We start from the raw sequence: 15,845 nt of genomic DNA, 5'->3' as shown, positions 1-15,845 counted from the left end.
TATACGTAAATGATCTGAGGGACAGGGTGAGCAGCAATCTGCGGCTATTTGCTGATGATGTCGCGGTGTACGGGAAGATGTCGTCGTAGAGTGACTGTAGGAGGATACAAGATGACTTCGACAAAATTTACAGATGGTGTGATAAATGTTAGCTAGCTCTAAATGTACTCAACGCAGACGAGTAGGGAAAACGATCCCGTAATGTTCGAATGCAGCATTAATAGTGTGGTGCGTGACACAGTCACGTCGATTAAATACCTAGGCCTAACATTGCAAAGCGATATGAAATGGAAGGAGCATGTAAGAACTGTAGTGAGGCGAATGGTCGACTTCGGTTTATTTGGAGAATTTTAGGAAAGTATGTTTCATCTGTAAAGGAGAAAGCGTTTAAGATTCTAGTGCTACTCATTGTAGAGTGCTGCTTGAGCGTTTGGCATCCCCACCAGGTCGAATTAAAGAGAGACATGGAAGCAATTCTGAGGCGGGCTGCTAGATTTGTTATCGTTAAGTCCGAACAACATGCAATTATTACGGAGATGCTGCGGAAACTGAAATGGGAATCCCTGGAGCGAAGGTGACATTCTTTTCGGCGGACACTGCGGAGAAAATTTAGAGAAACTATAATTGAAACTCAATGTAAACCGATCCCACTGCCGCCAACGTACATTTCACGCAAGGACGACGAACATAAGATAAATTAGAGCTCGTACATTGGCTTGTACACAGCCATTTTTCCCTCGCTTTATTTCCGAGTGCAGGAAAGGAAATGAATAGTAGCGGTACAAGGTACCCTCGACCTCGCACCATACGGTGCCTTGCGAAGTGTGTATGTATGTATGTATTTATGTATGTGGGTCGTTACACAATCATCTTGAATTCCGTGACCAATATGCAGGGTCTCACAGAAACGTTGCGACTTTCGAGGGGCTGTAGAGGGTGTCTTGAGGAACAAGTCGTGGATAGGGACCGATAACTGGATACGTCATTCAACGACGCTACATAGCGTCGAAGATACAGCCCATCCCTTCGGCAGTAAACGTGACTTTACCGCAGACGGACCGTAGGAGGAACATCTCATAAAGCTTTTTGCTGTTCAGTGATCGCGATTGATTGCTACGATCGACAGTGGAGAATATTGCGCTATCTGCTGCCTAGAAAAGCTTTGTTTTCTATGAATGGAATGCTCTTGTTTCCTTAGTGGATGACGGTTTTGGACACACAATTCCATCCGTAGTTTATTTTTCTGTTGCAACCGTATATAATCTGCAGTGTTCTTCGGTATAGAGAAGAAAAATAAACTGTAGATGGTTGGCCGTGTCCGAAACCGCCATCATCCAAGGCAACAGAGGATCGCATTCACGTTAGACAAGGTCTGCCAACAAAGCAGCTAACTCTGTTTTCTCCACAGGCGCCCGTGGCAACCAGCACGATCACTGAATAACAAACAACATTTCGAGACGGTCCACGTACTGTCCGACAGCCTACAAAGTCGTGTTATCAGCCGAAGCGGTGGCTTACTGGCAGGCAACGGCGCATTAACTTCGACCTGTGTAGAGCCGTTAGATGATGTTTTCTGACCTTGGTCCGTACCCTCAGTTAATTTCTCAAGACGCCCTCAACAACCCATCGAAGTTTATCGCAACATTTCTGCGGTACCCTGTAGATTGGTTAATATTCCCCAGCAGTGTTTTCTAATGGAAAAGAATATGTGATTGCTTTGTAAATACACTGAAAAAGAAAGGCAGGCAATAGCCCTACGTCAGATTGTAATAGAAGTTTCTTCCGAACTGTGGAACATCTCTTCAATTTTTATTTTTTCTGTTCCAAGACAACACTAGTGGCTTGCGCTAGAGTTAAATTTTGGTTAACTGTAGCTATTCCAAGAATAGTGACATCGTAAACTGTTTCCGAATTATGTATTAACCGGCCGGCCTGGGTGGCCGAGCCGTTCTAGGCGCTACAGTCCGGAACCGCGCGACCGCTACGGTCGCAGGTTCGAATCCTGCATCGGGCATGGATGTGTGTGATGTCCTTAGGTTGGTTAGGTTTAACTAGTTCTAAGTTCTAGGGGACTGATGACCTCAGATGTTAAGTCCCATAGTTCTCAGAGCCATTTAGAAAAGAGAATTAGGGGAGCCCAATTGGAAATAAGACCGCGAAGCGTGCTGAGACTTGTGAGTACTACAGCTGTGACCTGCTAAGTAGCAGAGCAGGGACAGGGCACAGGGCCACACATACTGGAGAAAGCGATTAATGGATTAATGTCACCGAATACAGCACAGTTCAGTAGATAGGACAGCTGGTCGTTATCAGCCGTGAACGTTAGGCGTGCATGTTTAGCTGCGGGCGCTGCGGCTGAGCGAGACCGCGATCAGGCAGCGTGCAGCCGGCGACTCGGTGGCGGCGGCCTCCCGTGGAATGAGGCGATGGGCGAGCTGCGCTCCAGGGTGGCGTTGCTGCTCGCGAGGCTGACGCGCAGGGCGCGCTGGCGGCGCCTCTTCCGCTACCACAAGGTGAGCGCACTTCCAGCTTTCCACTTCCAACAGACAGCATCGTTTTTTATGTGTTTGTAATAATCTGCATCTGGGTCGCCTTGATTGCTGATGTCCGAAATTCGTTACAAACGAACGAAACGATTAAACTAGCGACCAGAATGCTGTGGTCTCTGTATAGTGTACTGTACCTAGTGTGTCATCTGACCAATGAGCTCGACGACGCCCAACAATCTGCGTGTTTGTTAGTTGGCTCCTACCCCAAGTCCACTCTCCGCTTGACACAAGACTCTCTAGTGGAAAACCTCCAGGAATCAGCGTACCTGTGACACGAATCGTCAACCTTTGTTGTCAAACAGCACCTCAGCAGCGAAGAATCCATATTCTCATTGTGCAACATTTGTACTTTAAATTACAGCTTTAAAAAATGTGTTCCATTAAGCTATTCCTTTTTATCAATTTAATGTAGACTCAAATGCAACATTTAAATGTTTGGTACCACTACATTTCATCCCTGTCATCAGCAACACTGCAATAGTTAGATGGTATTGCTTTAAAATTTCTTCTCCTCGCACCACACGACGTGCTCCCCTCATCCCCCTGTGAAGTCAACGAATAGAAACTGTTTGCACTGAGCATAGTAATTAAGTTTCATTGCTCTTTCGTGAAAGATTTTGCACTTGAGCTATCAGCGCATGTTCACCGTATACCTTGGCTTCCTGATACTGAATCAGCGAAAGTAAATAAATTACACTCACATTTGGTCGGACGAAGAAATGTATGTAAATGGTAAGGCAGTATTACTTTGTGGAAACACTTGAGAATCAACGTGCCATAGACGTTATCTATATTCCTTTTACAGGTAGAGAATAAACCAAACCATAGAAAAGGTACTATGAAGTATTCCATTTTTCATTTTCTCTGATGCGAAGTATATTTTCATCTTTCTTTCCAAAGCTTAACAAGGCTTAAAGCAGCGCACGTAGCTCGTTTGGGCTCCAATTAGAGCGCTAACATGCTTTGCTATACAGATTCCCTTTGTGTATCTTTAATAATAATCATCAGGAAAACTGCCAGTTATTAATTACCAAGATCGATCTATCTATGATACGTCAAAAGATTTCGTGGTGGTTATACCTTACAGGACAAACAGAGTTGACAGTTACGCATCCGAACACGTATACTCAGTGAACTAAAACAAATTTGAATATTTAAGAGACAAGTGCAACTGTAATTCTTAGCACCCTCTCCTCATAAGATAATTGGAAGCAGCATGTTGGAAAACAACATGCAAGCTGAAGCTGAATTTTCAAGTTTCTCTCTGTTATGTTCTTCTTTCTCGTGTAATAAAATAAATGAAACGCGGGTTGATTGGATGACAGATGCAGATTCTGGTAGTTTATCGATAGTTAATGTACCCCTTCAAAGTTAGTTTTAAAAGAAAAATGTGACGTGATGTGGAAAACAACTACAGCCGTATCTCGTAAATATTTGCAATAAAGTTGAGTACTTGCAAGTAAAATGTTACACAAAAAATATATTATGGTGTGCTAAAGACTAACAGCTGTCACAAAAACAAAAAAATATTGCCGCCTACATAACAGATTCCTAATAAATTAAGAACTTTTTTTGTCGTCATCGTTGCATCAGGATCGACGTCTTATACCAATCACAGTATACAATATTTCAACATAACCTAGTTAGCGCACATATTGATGTCTTTCACCTGAAATGTTGTCGCAGACAAATTGTCGCCGTTAGAAGGTCAATAACTCATTAGATGTAGAATTGTATTATTGTCGTTTCTCAAATCTGCTTTTTCGTGGTGAGATTGCAGACCGTGAATCAGTGTTCGTGGGTGGTAAATCAAATGTGGAACTGCTTACTCCATTTCTCTTTATGTTACAAATCGTGTCATAATTCACTCTGCATTGCGGGTATATACATGCTATTTCTAAGAAATAGTTGGATAATTCAGAGTATGCGAATTAATATTTCTCGCGCGTCTATTTCAATTCAGTGTAAACGTAACAGCTGTACGTAATTCAATTACGAAATAAACCTTATAGGGTCACACAGTAACACAGGCGAACAGTTCTTGCAATTAACTATGAAAAATGGTAGAACAGTTTAATTTGCAACAGGATATTCCATTGTTAATGCATTCACGGAGAAAACGCATTTAAGAATATCGTCATAATAGGGGTAAGTAAACGACACGAGTAATAAACGAATGTTAAGATAAAAAAAGGAAACTGATTCGCAAAATGCGAATCTGGATTAATTTCAGCTGTTTGTGATAGATGGAAATTTTTGGCCGAACCGGGACTCGAACTCACGTTTCCTGCTTGTCGCGAGCCATCGTCTTAACAACTTCAGCTTTGGAGCACGCCTGCAGGAACTACCCAGACTTCCAAATGTCGCGGATCCACAACCCTTATGCTCGTACTTTTCGTGATTCCTACACAGCGGAGAAAAATATTTTGCTACCGTCATTTAGCCTGTTAGCCGGCCGGTGTGGCCGAGCGGTTCCAGGCGCTTCAGTCTGGAACGGCGCGACCGCTACGATCGCAGGTTTGAATCCTGCCTCGGTCATGGATGTGTGTGCTGTCCTTAGGTTAGTTAGGTTTAAGTAGTTCTAAGTTCTAGGGGACTGATGACCTCAGATGTTAAGTCCCATAGTGCTCAGAGCCATTTGAACCATTTAGCCCATTAAGGCATTGAGGCATCACTGATGGTTGTAATGTGTGTGTACAGTGTCCGTGTCTTCACATTACAATGTCCTTCAGACATGTACGCATCCCTGAAGGGCATTGTGATGTGAAGAGACAGACACTGTATAAACACAGACATTGTAATCATCAATGAAATATATAAGCTTTTAACTTCCCAGTAACGTAGAATTGATTGTTTTATTGTTATTAAATAAGAAAGTACCTTTTCCTTTATGTACAGGTATCTGGGAAGGGTGTTATCCTGTTTACTTTGTAATTTATAATGAAAAAGGTATTTTATTAATTTCGGCAATTGGTTGGAATTCTCCTCAAATCACAAGTAACGACTACCCGAGAAGAATGGTCTGTAACAGTAGCAACGGTAGAAATAATGGTATAAGTGTCAACTTTCTTTGGAGGTGCTGTGCAGGACGTTTTGCGTCGTTGCATTTCTTTAATACAGTCGTTTACACCCGTTACTCAGAAGCAGTTACTCACACCAACTTCCTACCACAAAGTATTGTAACGAGAACTTTTAAACTGTGTGATTGCCAAACTCCCTGTACCTGGTTTATCTGTCTTTCTGGATTTTCGGTTTGGCTCGTTGAAAGCTCTTCGTGCAGACTTCGTTCTCAAAAACAGCAGCGCTCATGTGCTTCACCAACTACATCAAAGCAATATACGGATAGTATTTAAATAAAGTCACAGTATTCGCCGAATTAGAAGATAGTTACAACATTCTTTCGTAACTACTACGTTACATTTTCTGCAGTGGCTAGTAGCATTGATGAATCATTTACAGCCGTTGCTCATCAGATTCAACGTCTGTCGTATGGATAAGGCTCCAGTATTCCCCGAGGCTTACATGATCTTATGACTTTCCATTTGGCATACTCTCATGCGCGTCGGCATGTGTCAATGTGATGTTTCAGCTTTGTGCATTTATAGCTCGCTAAATACGTAGACGCATGCGTTGAAACTGCCAGTGCTGTTTTCATGTGACTTTTTTGTATTGACGTTTGCTATATTAGTAACTCTTCAACTACCGAGGTGTTGAAGCTCTTATGTTCTTTATTCAGACGATATACTTTTTGTTACTAACAAGTTTGTAGCAGCGAATTATCGTAAACTGTTAACCTTTTGTAATTTATCATTCATTTCGGCAGCATCAGTGTATCTAATAGTTTCAGTGACGAAGCCTGGTATGAGTTCCTCCCACGTACGAGCCGCCATGATTCCGAATTGTAGCGCATTTCACAAATTAATCAGAAAAAAGTTTTGACGCCTACGTTAAGAAGGGCATATCCGTACTCATATTTCGAAGTCCTTTCGAATGCCGCTCTAAAGTATGCAATTCAATTTTTAAAAAAATCATACTTGTTGCAATAAGACGGTAGTACAGGAGTTACAGAGTAGTAACCTTAAAGAAGCAGAGAAAAAGTAACTGCCGCACTTGGTACTACCATTTACTTAAACTGTAAGCAGGGTGCTTCGCAATTCCTAGTACAAGCTTCTAGGCGTTATAGAGGGGCTTACTAGACAAAGTGTTAAGGAACCCTCTTTCAGCAGAACTGTACCAGTTGGACGGAAATAAATTTGAAGGTTAGATCACTTTCAAATCTCCCGTTTCACCGGACCGTCATCACCCTCAAAATCACTCCTACGCCGGTCGTCGTACCAGACCAATGATCGCTTATATGTTGTATGGACTCGGTTGAGATGTGACCCGCCTCCGTGTCTGGCAGTTATTTGGCCTTCACATTATAATACGAATAATTCAATGTAGGTATCATGTTTACATTACACTGATGTACATGTGACAATTAATAACATCAAATATCCAAAATAGTAATTACTTCAGTAGCGTGCTTTATAGAACCACTTGCGAATCAATATCTCGCAAAATTGCCCTTGTATCATGTGAAGCTTTCTATTACCCAAAAATATATCCGCAGCAGCGCTTATATCTACGAATTTCCATCTTCTTTCCTCTTTCAGATTTTGTGAGCTAGCAGAAAGTTTCTGAGGCTTTTGGAGTGGCTCCAGTTCCTCAAGTTTGCCGATTAATTGGATGCTGTAAGTGAGTTACCCTAATAGCGGCAGATGAATCGATGCCTGTGTGCGGATTTCCTCGCGCTCAGCGGTTTTTCAGCTGAGGCCGCTCTCCGACAGCAGCACAGGGGTGCTCTTATCCCAGCACTTCGTAGCAACGGACTGCGAAAGTAGACTGATCTTCTTACGTCGCATGATTGCAAATTAATCGTTCCAGTTGAGTTGTAAATCACAGATATTAGTTTCATATATAGTAGAGGACAGTGAATCTTAGGAGCCCACAAGTGTTTACTGTAAAGTCCTGGACATGAGTAATGCCTTCTGGACATGAAAATAAAGGCGCAACAGGGTTTCGTTGCTTAAAACTAATGGAAATATAAAGTTAACGTAAAAGCGCTATTGCGAAACACTACATATCCAAATCCGAACTACTCGAGCATAAAATTATTAAAATAATAATGAATTTCTGTGTAGGCCACTGTAGATGCGTCAAGCATAAGGAACTTGCGTTAAAAATAAAATAAAAAATTTGCAAAAAACGGTAATAGATATAGTTATCCAAGCGATGAAGAGTACATATCTTTGCAGTACTAAGAGTGTCTAGATTCTGGAATTACTTGGTGGGATGTATCTGGACGTGTTACACAAACTTATTTAGAGATATGAAGGCTTTGTAACTGAGGGACGTTTTCTGCTGTAACCCCTGTGATACACTCAGCTACTGTTTCACTTCTTTCTCTACAGATGTGCAAATGCTGCACCTAGGAATGTATTATTAATGCTTTAATCGTTTCAGGACTCATTTTCAAGGGTGTCGACCGTGGTATAAATTTGATACATGTTGAAGTTTGGCAGCTGTTCGTTTATCACTTGGATGGATACAGAGTAGAAAATTGTCCTTGTCATTTTATTTGGTTTTCCCTACGGATACTATCTCTCCTTGTTGATGAATGACATGTTCAAGAAAGTTGTTGACGAAATAATAAGTGCCAAGTGAGTTTGGTTTACTTCATTTGACCATTACGGCAAGAGTCGTAAAAAGAAAGAATCTTGTCTTGTACTCGAACAGGCAAGCAACGGCGACGTAGCGCCTTAGTCTTGATTGCATTTCCGGAAGTACCTGGGGGCATACGTAATCGCCGCTCGGCCATCCAGATTAAGATTTTTGTGTTTTGCGTAACATATTTAAGATGAACGTTGCGAAAGGTACCTCTGTGAGGCCACGACTGATTTTATGCCCCATTCCAGTCCAATTATGATTTGTGCCCCGTCTTTAATGACCTCTTCGTCGAAGGGATATTAAAACCCTGATATTTCCTGCCTTTATTTTTATCTGATTCACTACAACTGTCGCCAACACCAACGATGAACATTTAAACTTGTGACGAAAGGCAATAAAATAATTCTATCTAACTTGCCCTTTTTGAAACGTAGGAACTACAAGAACATTACATTTCCAGCTTTTAGGACTGTCAGGAGCATCGTGGTATTTTTATTTTGATGTACATTCGTCTGGAAGTTCTGCGTATGGTACAACTGTTGCGAAAGTAGCGGACACAATCTTTTAATAACCGTGTTTGCTCTAGCGCATGAAGAAATACGGCAGTGTCTTCCTGGTCATATCGTGGCATGGTGTCATTTGAATAACGAAAGAAATTAGTTCCCTAAATGGCACAAAGCTCGCATTGCATGTTTAAGAGTTATGTATACTACAGTTACTAGTTTCTCTGCGCTTTGGATTAAGTTCAGATCAGTGCATTCCTCTGCAAGCTGTTTTTGAGTAAGATAGTCTTTGTCTGCGAAACTGCAGGTCTGCCCCACAGGCAAAGAATGCCACGGGTCGCAAGTGGAAGGGCGGATGCAGTTTAATGAAGCACATCGCGGCACGCAACGAACTTCACTAAACAAGATTGCCAACTTTAACTTGCTTCGCGTAGGGGACTCTTGGCTGCATTCTATCAGACATTCCATTTGCGTCGGCTGTGCTGCGTGAAGGGTCTGCGTGTGCTCTGAATGTAAAGAAGCACGCAGCCGCTCCGCGGCGCGAATGCGTAACTGCTCCAGCTTTCATGGAAAAAGGGGGGGTGGGGGGTGGGGGCACTCCTCGCTATTACGGCACGCCTGGACGCTGGCCGTTAACTGAGGCTATCAGCCGAAAAATGGCTGAGGGCCTGGTCCCGCGCTTACTTTTATTGTACTTGTTTCTCTATGCTCATTTTCCAAACAGTTCTTACGAAGAGCTGTAAAGTTATATTCCAGTAATATTACAGACCTTGCTAAACCTAGTCGCTTATAGAATGGCATACGAGAACTGAAGCGGAATAAATGAAAGATTAATGGTACAGAATGCTTAGCCCACAGGAGTGTTCCTTTGATCAGCTTTTCCATATTCGTTTGCTTGATTACGGATCTGGTGCTGTGAGGTCTCCTCTATACATTATGCAAACAGATGAAATATAGAAATTAATTACAAAATTGTTAAGACTTTCGGGTCCGTTTGTTGACATATTCCCTGTTTTCTTCTATCTCGGGCTGTTGGCCGACGTTTGTCTTATAACTTTTCTGACGTTTCGCGAAAGACCATTTGACAATCCATTTGTCAGAAATTAATTAGTTTAGCGTATTGTAATGGCGAAGATTACGTGCACAAGTATACGCGTGCGTCATTCCTCATTTGACGTGTTATAATATGGCCAGAAACTACGTATGATCCAAGACAGGTACGGGCAGATGTGAAGTTCAGTTATTACCTGCTTGCTAAGTGATTAGAAAGTGTCTGATTAAGACTCTCTTTAAAACAGAAAGACATATGATGAAAATAAGTCGAGGGCAACTCTTTTTCAATAACTTACAATTCTACTTGTCACTTGGTATTAAGGTAGTATTTACGCAAATAAAATAAAGAAACCCCATGGTTCGCTGACTCCAGTTCACAGTGTTAGGAGATAATATAATGTTATCAGCTTTACCACTAGGCTATTCTCAAGTCTATGCAGCTAGTTGGACAAAAGAAAATCACACTTACAACGAATATTTACAACGAAACAGGAGCCTCCTTAATATTACTTATGACAGAAATGACGGCGTTCCTGTAAAAAACCTGGTAATAAAAGTAACCGATCTTCCAAATTGAAGCAGAATTTAATAAAGAAGTATTAAAAATACATACCTGATACATTTCTAATGAAACGACTATAGATCCCTAATATGTAATTTTTGAAAAACTAAAAACGTAACGTTTTGACTGTTGCCAGAATTCAATGAATATCACACTAATTCAGACTGAAACAATTACTGGTATTTATCAGAAGAGGTAAGAAAGGTCCCCTAATGGTGTTAGAATACTGTGGTACGACGAGTTCTGAGGTATAAACAAACTTTAACCAATACGCGTCTGTCACATGAAAGTTTTCATGTGATCTAAATGCACCACCAATGAAAATTCATGTAGTCTTTCCTGGATTAATGGCCGATGCACGTATTGTACTACCACATTACATAAATCAGCAGTCCGACGTGCAGTTTTGATAAACGTGCAAAAAAAGTGAGTAATACTCAAAATCTGTAAATCCACATTTGTTGTTGCCGCCTTCAGTCCGAAGACTGGTTTGATGCTGCTCTCCAGGCTACTGTACCTTGTGCAGGCCTCTTCATCTCCGAATAACTACTGCAACCTACATCCTTCTGAATCTGCTTAGTTTATCCATCTCGTAGTCTCCCTGTATGATTTTTACCACCAACACTTCCCTTCAATACTACATTTGTGATCGCTTGATGTCTCAGGATGTGTCCTATCAATCGATCCCTTCTTTTGGTCTTTCAAGAGATGCCCGTTCCGTTCAACTGCTTTTACAAGTCCTTAGATGTCTCGGACAGAATTATGTCATTCGCAAACCTCAAAGTTTTTGTTTCTTCTCTTGGACTTAAATTCCTACTCCAAATTTCTCTTTGGTTTCCTCTACTGCTTGCTCAGTATATAGATTAAATAACAACGGCGACAGGGTACAACCGTGCCTCACTCTCTTCTCAACCACTCTCTCTTTCATGCCCCTCGGCCGGCCGAATTGGCCGTGCGGTTAAAGGCGCTGCAGTCTGGAACCGCAAGACCGCTACGGTCGCAGGTTCGAATCCTGTCTCGGGCATGGATGTTTGTGGTGTCCTTAGGTTAGTTAGGTTTAACTAGTTCTAAGTTCTAGGGGACTAATGACCTCAGCAGTTGAGTCCCATAGTGCTCAGAGCCATTTGAACCAACCATGCCCCTCGATATATTTAGCAAACGGCGAAGAAAACACAAAATTAAATATTTTATATCAAAGCATATGAATATATAGCTCCCGTAAATGCTACAAGAATGGAAGCAATGTGAAAAAGAAAATATTCACAAATATATAATATTTTGCAATGAAAAAGAATTTAATAAAAGGAATTAGTTTCTGTTTATCTCTTTCAAATTGCTGAAAGAATGGTTTAAAAATCCGGGAATTGAGTAAAATATGGAGAAATCGTAAGTGTAATTTCTGGGAGAAACTATGTTTATCAAACACTTCCTTTGGAAATAGATGTACGAGAAGAGAGTTCCATGATGTCCGATGATGAGACACACAGCTGTGGACAAATGGGGTATCGTCGTCACACGTTGGTAGCCCGAGACCAGAAGCGTATTCATTATTATAACGGCCACTTCTATAACGATGCAGTGGAAAGTGAGTTATTTACAGCCTCATCGTTGACTGCAGTATCTGTCGATGGAGATGAAAAAAATAAATGGCTCTGAGCACTATGGGACTCAACTTTTCAGGTCATTAGTCCCCTAGAACTTAGAACTACTTAAACCTAACTAACCTAAGGACATCACACACATCCATGCCCGAAGCAGGCTTCGAACCTGCGACCGTAGCGGTCTCGCGGTTCCAGACTGCAGCGCCTAGAACCGCACGGCCACTTCGGCCGGCGATGGAGATGAAGACCAACACGTATTTCACTCAGAAAAAAAAATTAACGACGTCACTGTGCTAAACTTTTCTCATCACTGTTACAAAGTTAAACTTTTTATGTTATTTTCTTAAATATTTGTTTATGGCGAGAGTCGTATCAGTAAATTTATATGCTCAGTGTCAAAAATAGTCCTCTTCGTAAATATGTTACTCCACTTTCCGAATATAGTAGCTTTCAAATTGTTCTGTGAAACAGTTGTCCGTGAGAAGAAACACTTCCACATTTACACTCTGAGGTGACAAAACGTCATGGGATAGCGATATGCACATATACAGATGGCGGTGGTGTCAAGTACACAAGGTATAAAAGGACAGTGCATTGGCGGAGCTGCCATTTGTACTCAGGTGATTCATATGAAAAAGTTTCCGAAGTGATAATGGCCACACGACGTTAATTAACAGACTTTGAACGCTGAACGGCTGTTGACGCATGGGCCATTCCATTTCAGGAATGGTTAGGGAATTCAGTATTCGGAGATCCACAGTGTCAAGAGTGTGCCGAGAATAACAAATTTCAGGCAATACCTCTCATCACGGACAACGCAGTAGCTGACGGCTTTCACTTAACGACCGAGAGCAGCGCCGTTCGCCTTGAGTTGTCAGTGCTAACAGACAAGCAACACTGCTCGAAGTAACGGCAGAAATCAATATGGGACATAACACAAACATACCCATTACAATAGTCCGGCGAAAGGCGAAATTTGTCGTTGATGGGCTGTGATAGCAGACTACCGACGCGAGAGCCTTTGCTAACAGCACTATCAGTTGAGTCGCAATATTGGTTGGTAAGAACTGATAGTAGGGCTCGAGTGTGACGCAGAACTTACGAAGCACTGACACAGGTTGTCAACAAGTACTATGCAAGCTGGTGGTGCCTCCATAATTGTGTGGGCTGTGATTACGTGGAATGGACTGTGTCCTCTGGTCCAACTGAACCGATGTATGATTGGAAATGGTTATGTTTGGCTACTGGAAGGCCATTTGCAGCCATTCGTGGACCTCGTGTTCCCATACAAACGATGGAATTTTAGTGGATAATAGTGCGGCATATCATCGCTTTGAAGAACATTCTGGACAGTTCGAGCGAATGATTTGGTTACCCAGATTTCTGGGACACAATGGAGAGGTCAGTTTGTACACAAAATTCTGCATTGGCAACACTTCGGCAATTATGGACGGGTATAGAGCCAGCATGGCTCAATATTGTTGCAAGGGACTTCCAGCGGTTTTCTGAGTCCGTGTCACGTCGAGTTGCTGCGCTACGCCGGACAACAGGAGGTCTGCTCGATACTAGGAGGTATCCCCTCTGTGTATTTCACAGTCTGCGCAGTGCACTCATTAACACAGTCTATAAAGCTGCTACTATGAACACTCCATTCCGCCACACACATCAGTGGTCAGTCTGCCCAATTCTCTCCAGACTCCTTGGTTGCCGTTTCACAAAGCGTCCTACCAATACTTTTCAGAGCTCGTTTCTCCCGTAAAATATTGTATATTTGGAATTTTGCTTTAATATGCAGTTTTATGCATATGTAAATATTTTATTCAAAAATAAGTACATGTTAATAGACGCGCAAGCATACAACATCAGAAAATCAAGAACAGTAATTCCATAGGTGGTAATTACAGAACATACATAGAAGGAAATGCACAACTGCACTTCTGTCTTCAATGTTAAAAGAACTTATTTTAACGGGATATCGTAATACCTTTACACATTACAATTTATTACCATTATGAATGAATGCACTCCAGAACTTCCCGCATTCGAAAAGACCGACCATGTACGACATGCTGCCGGTCGTCTCTAAAGTCACGTAGCTTGCACCACAGTCCATAAGACGGTACGTCCTGGTAAGGGTACGAAAAACTTCAAAAACACATACAGTCATGGGCGCGCGTCCTGTTGTAACGTTAGGAAACGAATCGGTGAGCGTTGCGACACCCGGTCTATAAGACGGTACGTCCTGGTAAGGGTACGACAAACTTCAAAAACACATACAGCCATGGGCGCGCGTCCTGTTGTAACGTTAGGAAACGAATCGGTGAGCGTTGCGACACCCGGTAGGGCGTGTTTTGGCAGTTGTGGAGGCCGAGCTGGGCCGCAGTAGCTTTGCGGCATCGGCAGTATGTGGCGGCATCCTGTCGGCGCGTTGATTGGCAGAGACCAGGAAAACTCCCCATCGCACTCCCCTCAGAAAGCATGAGAACAGAAATAGAAACAGTGAACACTCCAAGGTCCAGATACGCAATATCGAGCAAGAAGCACGAGCCGCGCCGTCGTGGTTGTGTAGCGATGGTATTGGACGGCAAAGCGGTAGATCAGTGTTGAAAACTCTCAGAGAAATTTACATTTTCTCTTCTGGAGTATATGCTAGAATCGCAATCCCTTTTCATCGCCTTACCCCATTCGCTGTTCATACTGAGTCATCGTAACTAATTCGAACTGAAAAGTGGCTACATCTAGTCACGTGACCAACCTGTTTTCGCCACTCGGCAGTGCATAGCTACTGTACATAGTATTATTTATTTATTTATTGTATTATTATTAATTTTTGTTCATGGCTCAAGTCCTCAAAGAAAGATATACGAAGTGGGAAGTGATTAGATTTCTCTCCTTTCGTTGTCCATTGAGTACTTGTGATGGAAACATGATGCTCGACGTATTCATTAATTACCGAGGTCGGTGGTTCAGTGGTTAGCACACTGAACTCACACTCGGGGGAACGACGGTTCAAATCCTCGTTCGGCTGATTTAGGTTTTCCGTGATCTCCCTAAATCCTTTCATTGATATAAATGAAAAAAAAAAATTAAGTCTGTGGCGCTCAGTCCTTAATAGGGCATAGCCTTTTTGCGGATAGAGCGTAGCCTTCGTTTCGTCGCGGCACTGGGAGGAGGGGGAGGGGGAGGGGGAGGGGGAGGGGGAGGGGGAGGGGGAGGGTAGCGAGGCCATCAAACTGGCGGCCTTTTATTTCTTTGTATTTCCATTCGAGTGTTTTCTGCGAGAAACTGTCTTTTATTTTCCATATATCAGAATTATTTCTAAGAGATGTTACTTATGGTCGTGTGATTATTTGCAAAACACTTGGCTTGTAATGAAAAATTCAAACGTCTTTATTAGACGAGAAGTGTCTTATAATGCTGAAACAGAGGATGTAAGTTACATTTTATTCCAGCCCAAAAGTATAAATATATCTAGAAGACGAGTACACAGCCGTGCCAGACAGTTAGACGCAGCGCGCGGTTTGATGTTCCAGCTGTACGACCGCATCTCGAGCAAGGTGGTGAGCCCGACGCGCGCGCCTCCCAGCGACGCGGTGCAGAAGTGTCGCGAGGTGTGCGAGTGCCTGCGCGAGGTGGAGCGCGCCGCGCCGCCGCCCACACCCGACACGCGCGCCGACATCGCCGAGCTGCGCGAACTGCTGGCGCGGCCGCATCTCAGGGTGAGTGCGCGCCCATTTCTTAAACTCTGTAGCTACTCACTCATTTAGTTGCTTCGACTTCTTTTTCAGACAGCGGTGGCTGCTTCATTTCAGACTACAGCGTAGTACCGTCCAAAACGTCGATAATTAAAGTTGTAATTTTTCAGTAT

General features: G+C 42.6%; 1 protein-coding gene across 1 annotated transcript in view; it reads left to right on the top strand.

Annotated features, from left to right (window-relative positions):
• The window catches only part of LOC126260842 (peripheral plasma membrane protein CASK-like), a gene marked incomplete at its 3' end in the record, with an annotated part of 722,990 nt that extends 707,351 nt beyond the window's left edge, over positions 1–15,639 (top strand). Inside the window, exon 10 of the mRNA XM_049958286.1 lies at positions 15,511–15,639. Within this exon, the coding sequence (XP_049814243.1) occupies positions 15,511–15,639 (129 nt within the window). The remainder of the gene's footprint in view (positions 1–15,510) is intronic.
• Positions 15,640–15,845: the final 206 nt, after the last annotated feature.

This window comes from Schistocerca nitens, chromosome 1 (assembly GCF_023898315.1).
Source record: "Schistocerca nitens isolate TAMUIC-IGC-003100 chromosome 1, iqSchNite1.1, whole genome shotgun sequence".
In the NCBI taxonomy this organism is placed as follows: domain Eukaryota; kingdom Metazoa; phylum Arthropoda; class Insecta; order Orthoptera; family Acrididae; genus Schistocerca; species Schistocerca nitens.
The sequence above is the reverse complement of the archived record's forward strand: the minus strand, read 5'-3'. Positions and strand labels throughout refer to the sequence as shown.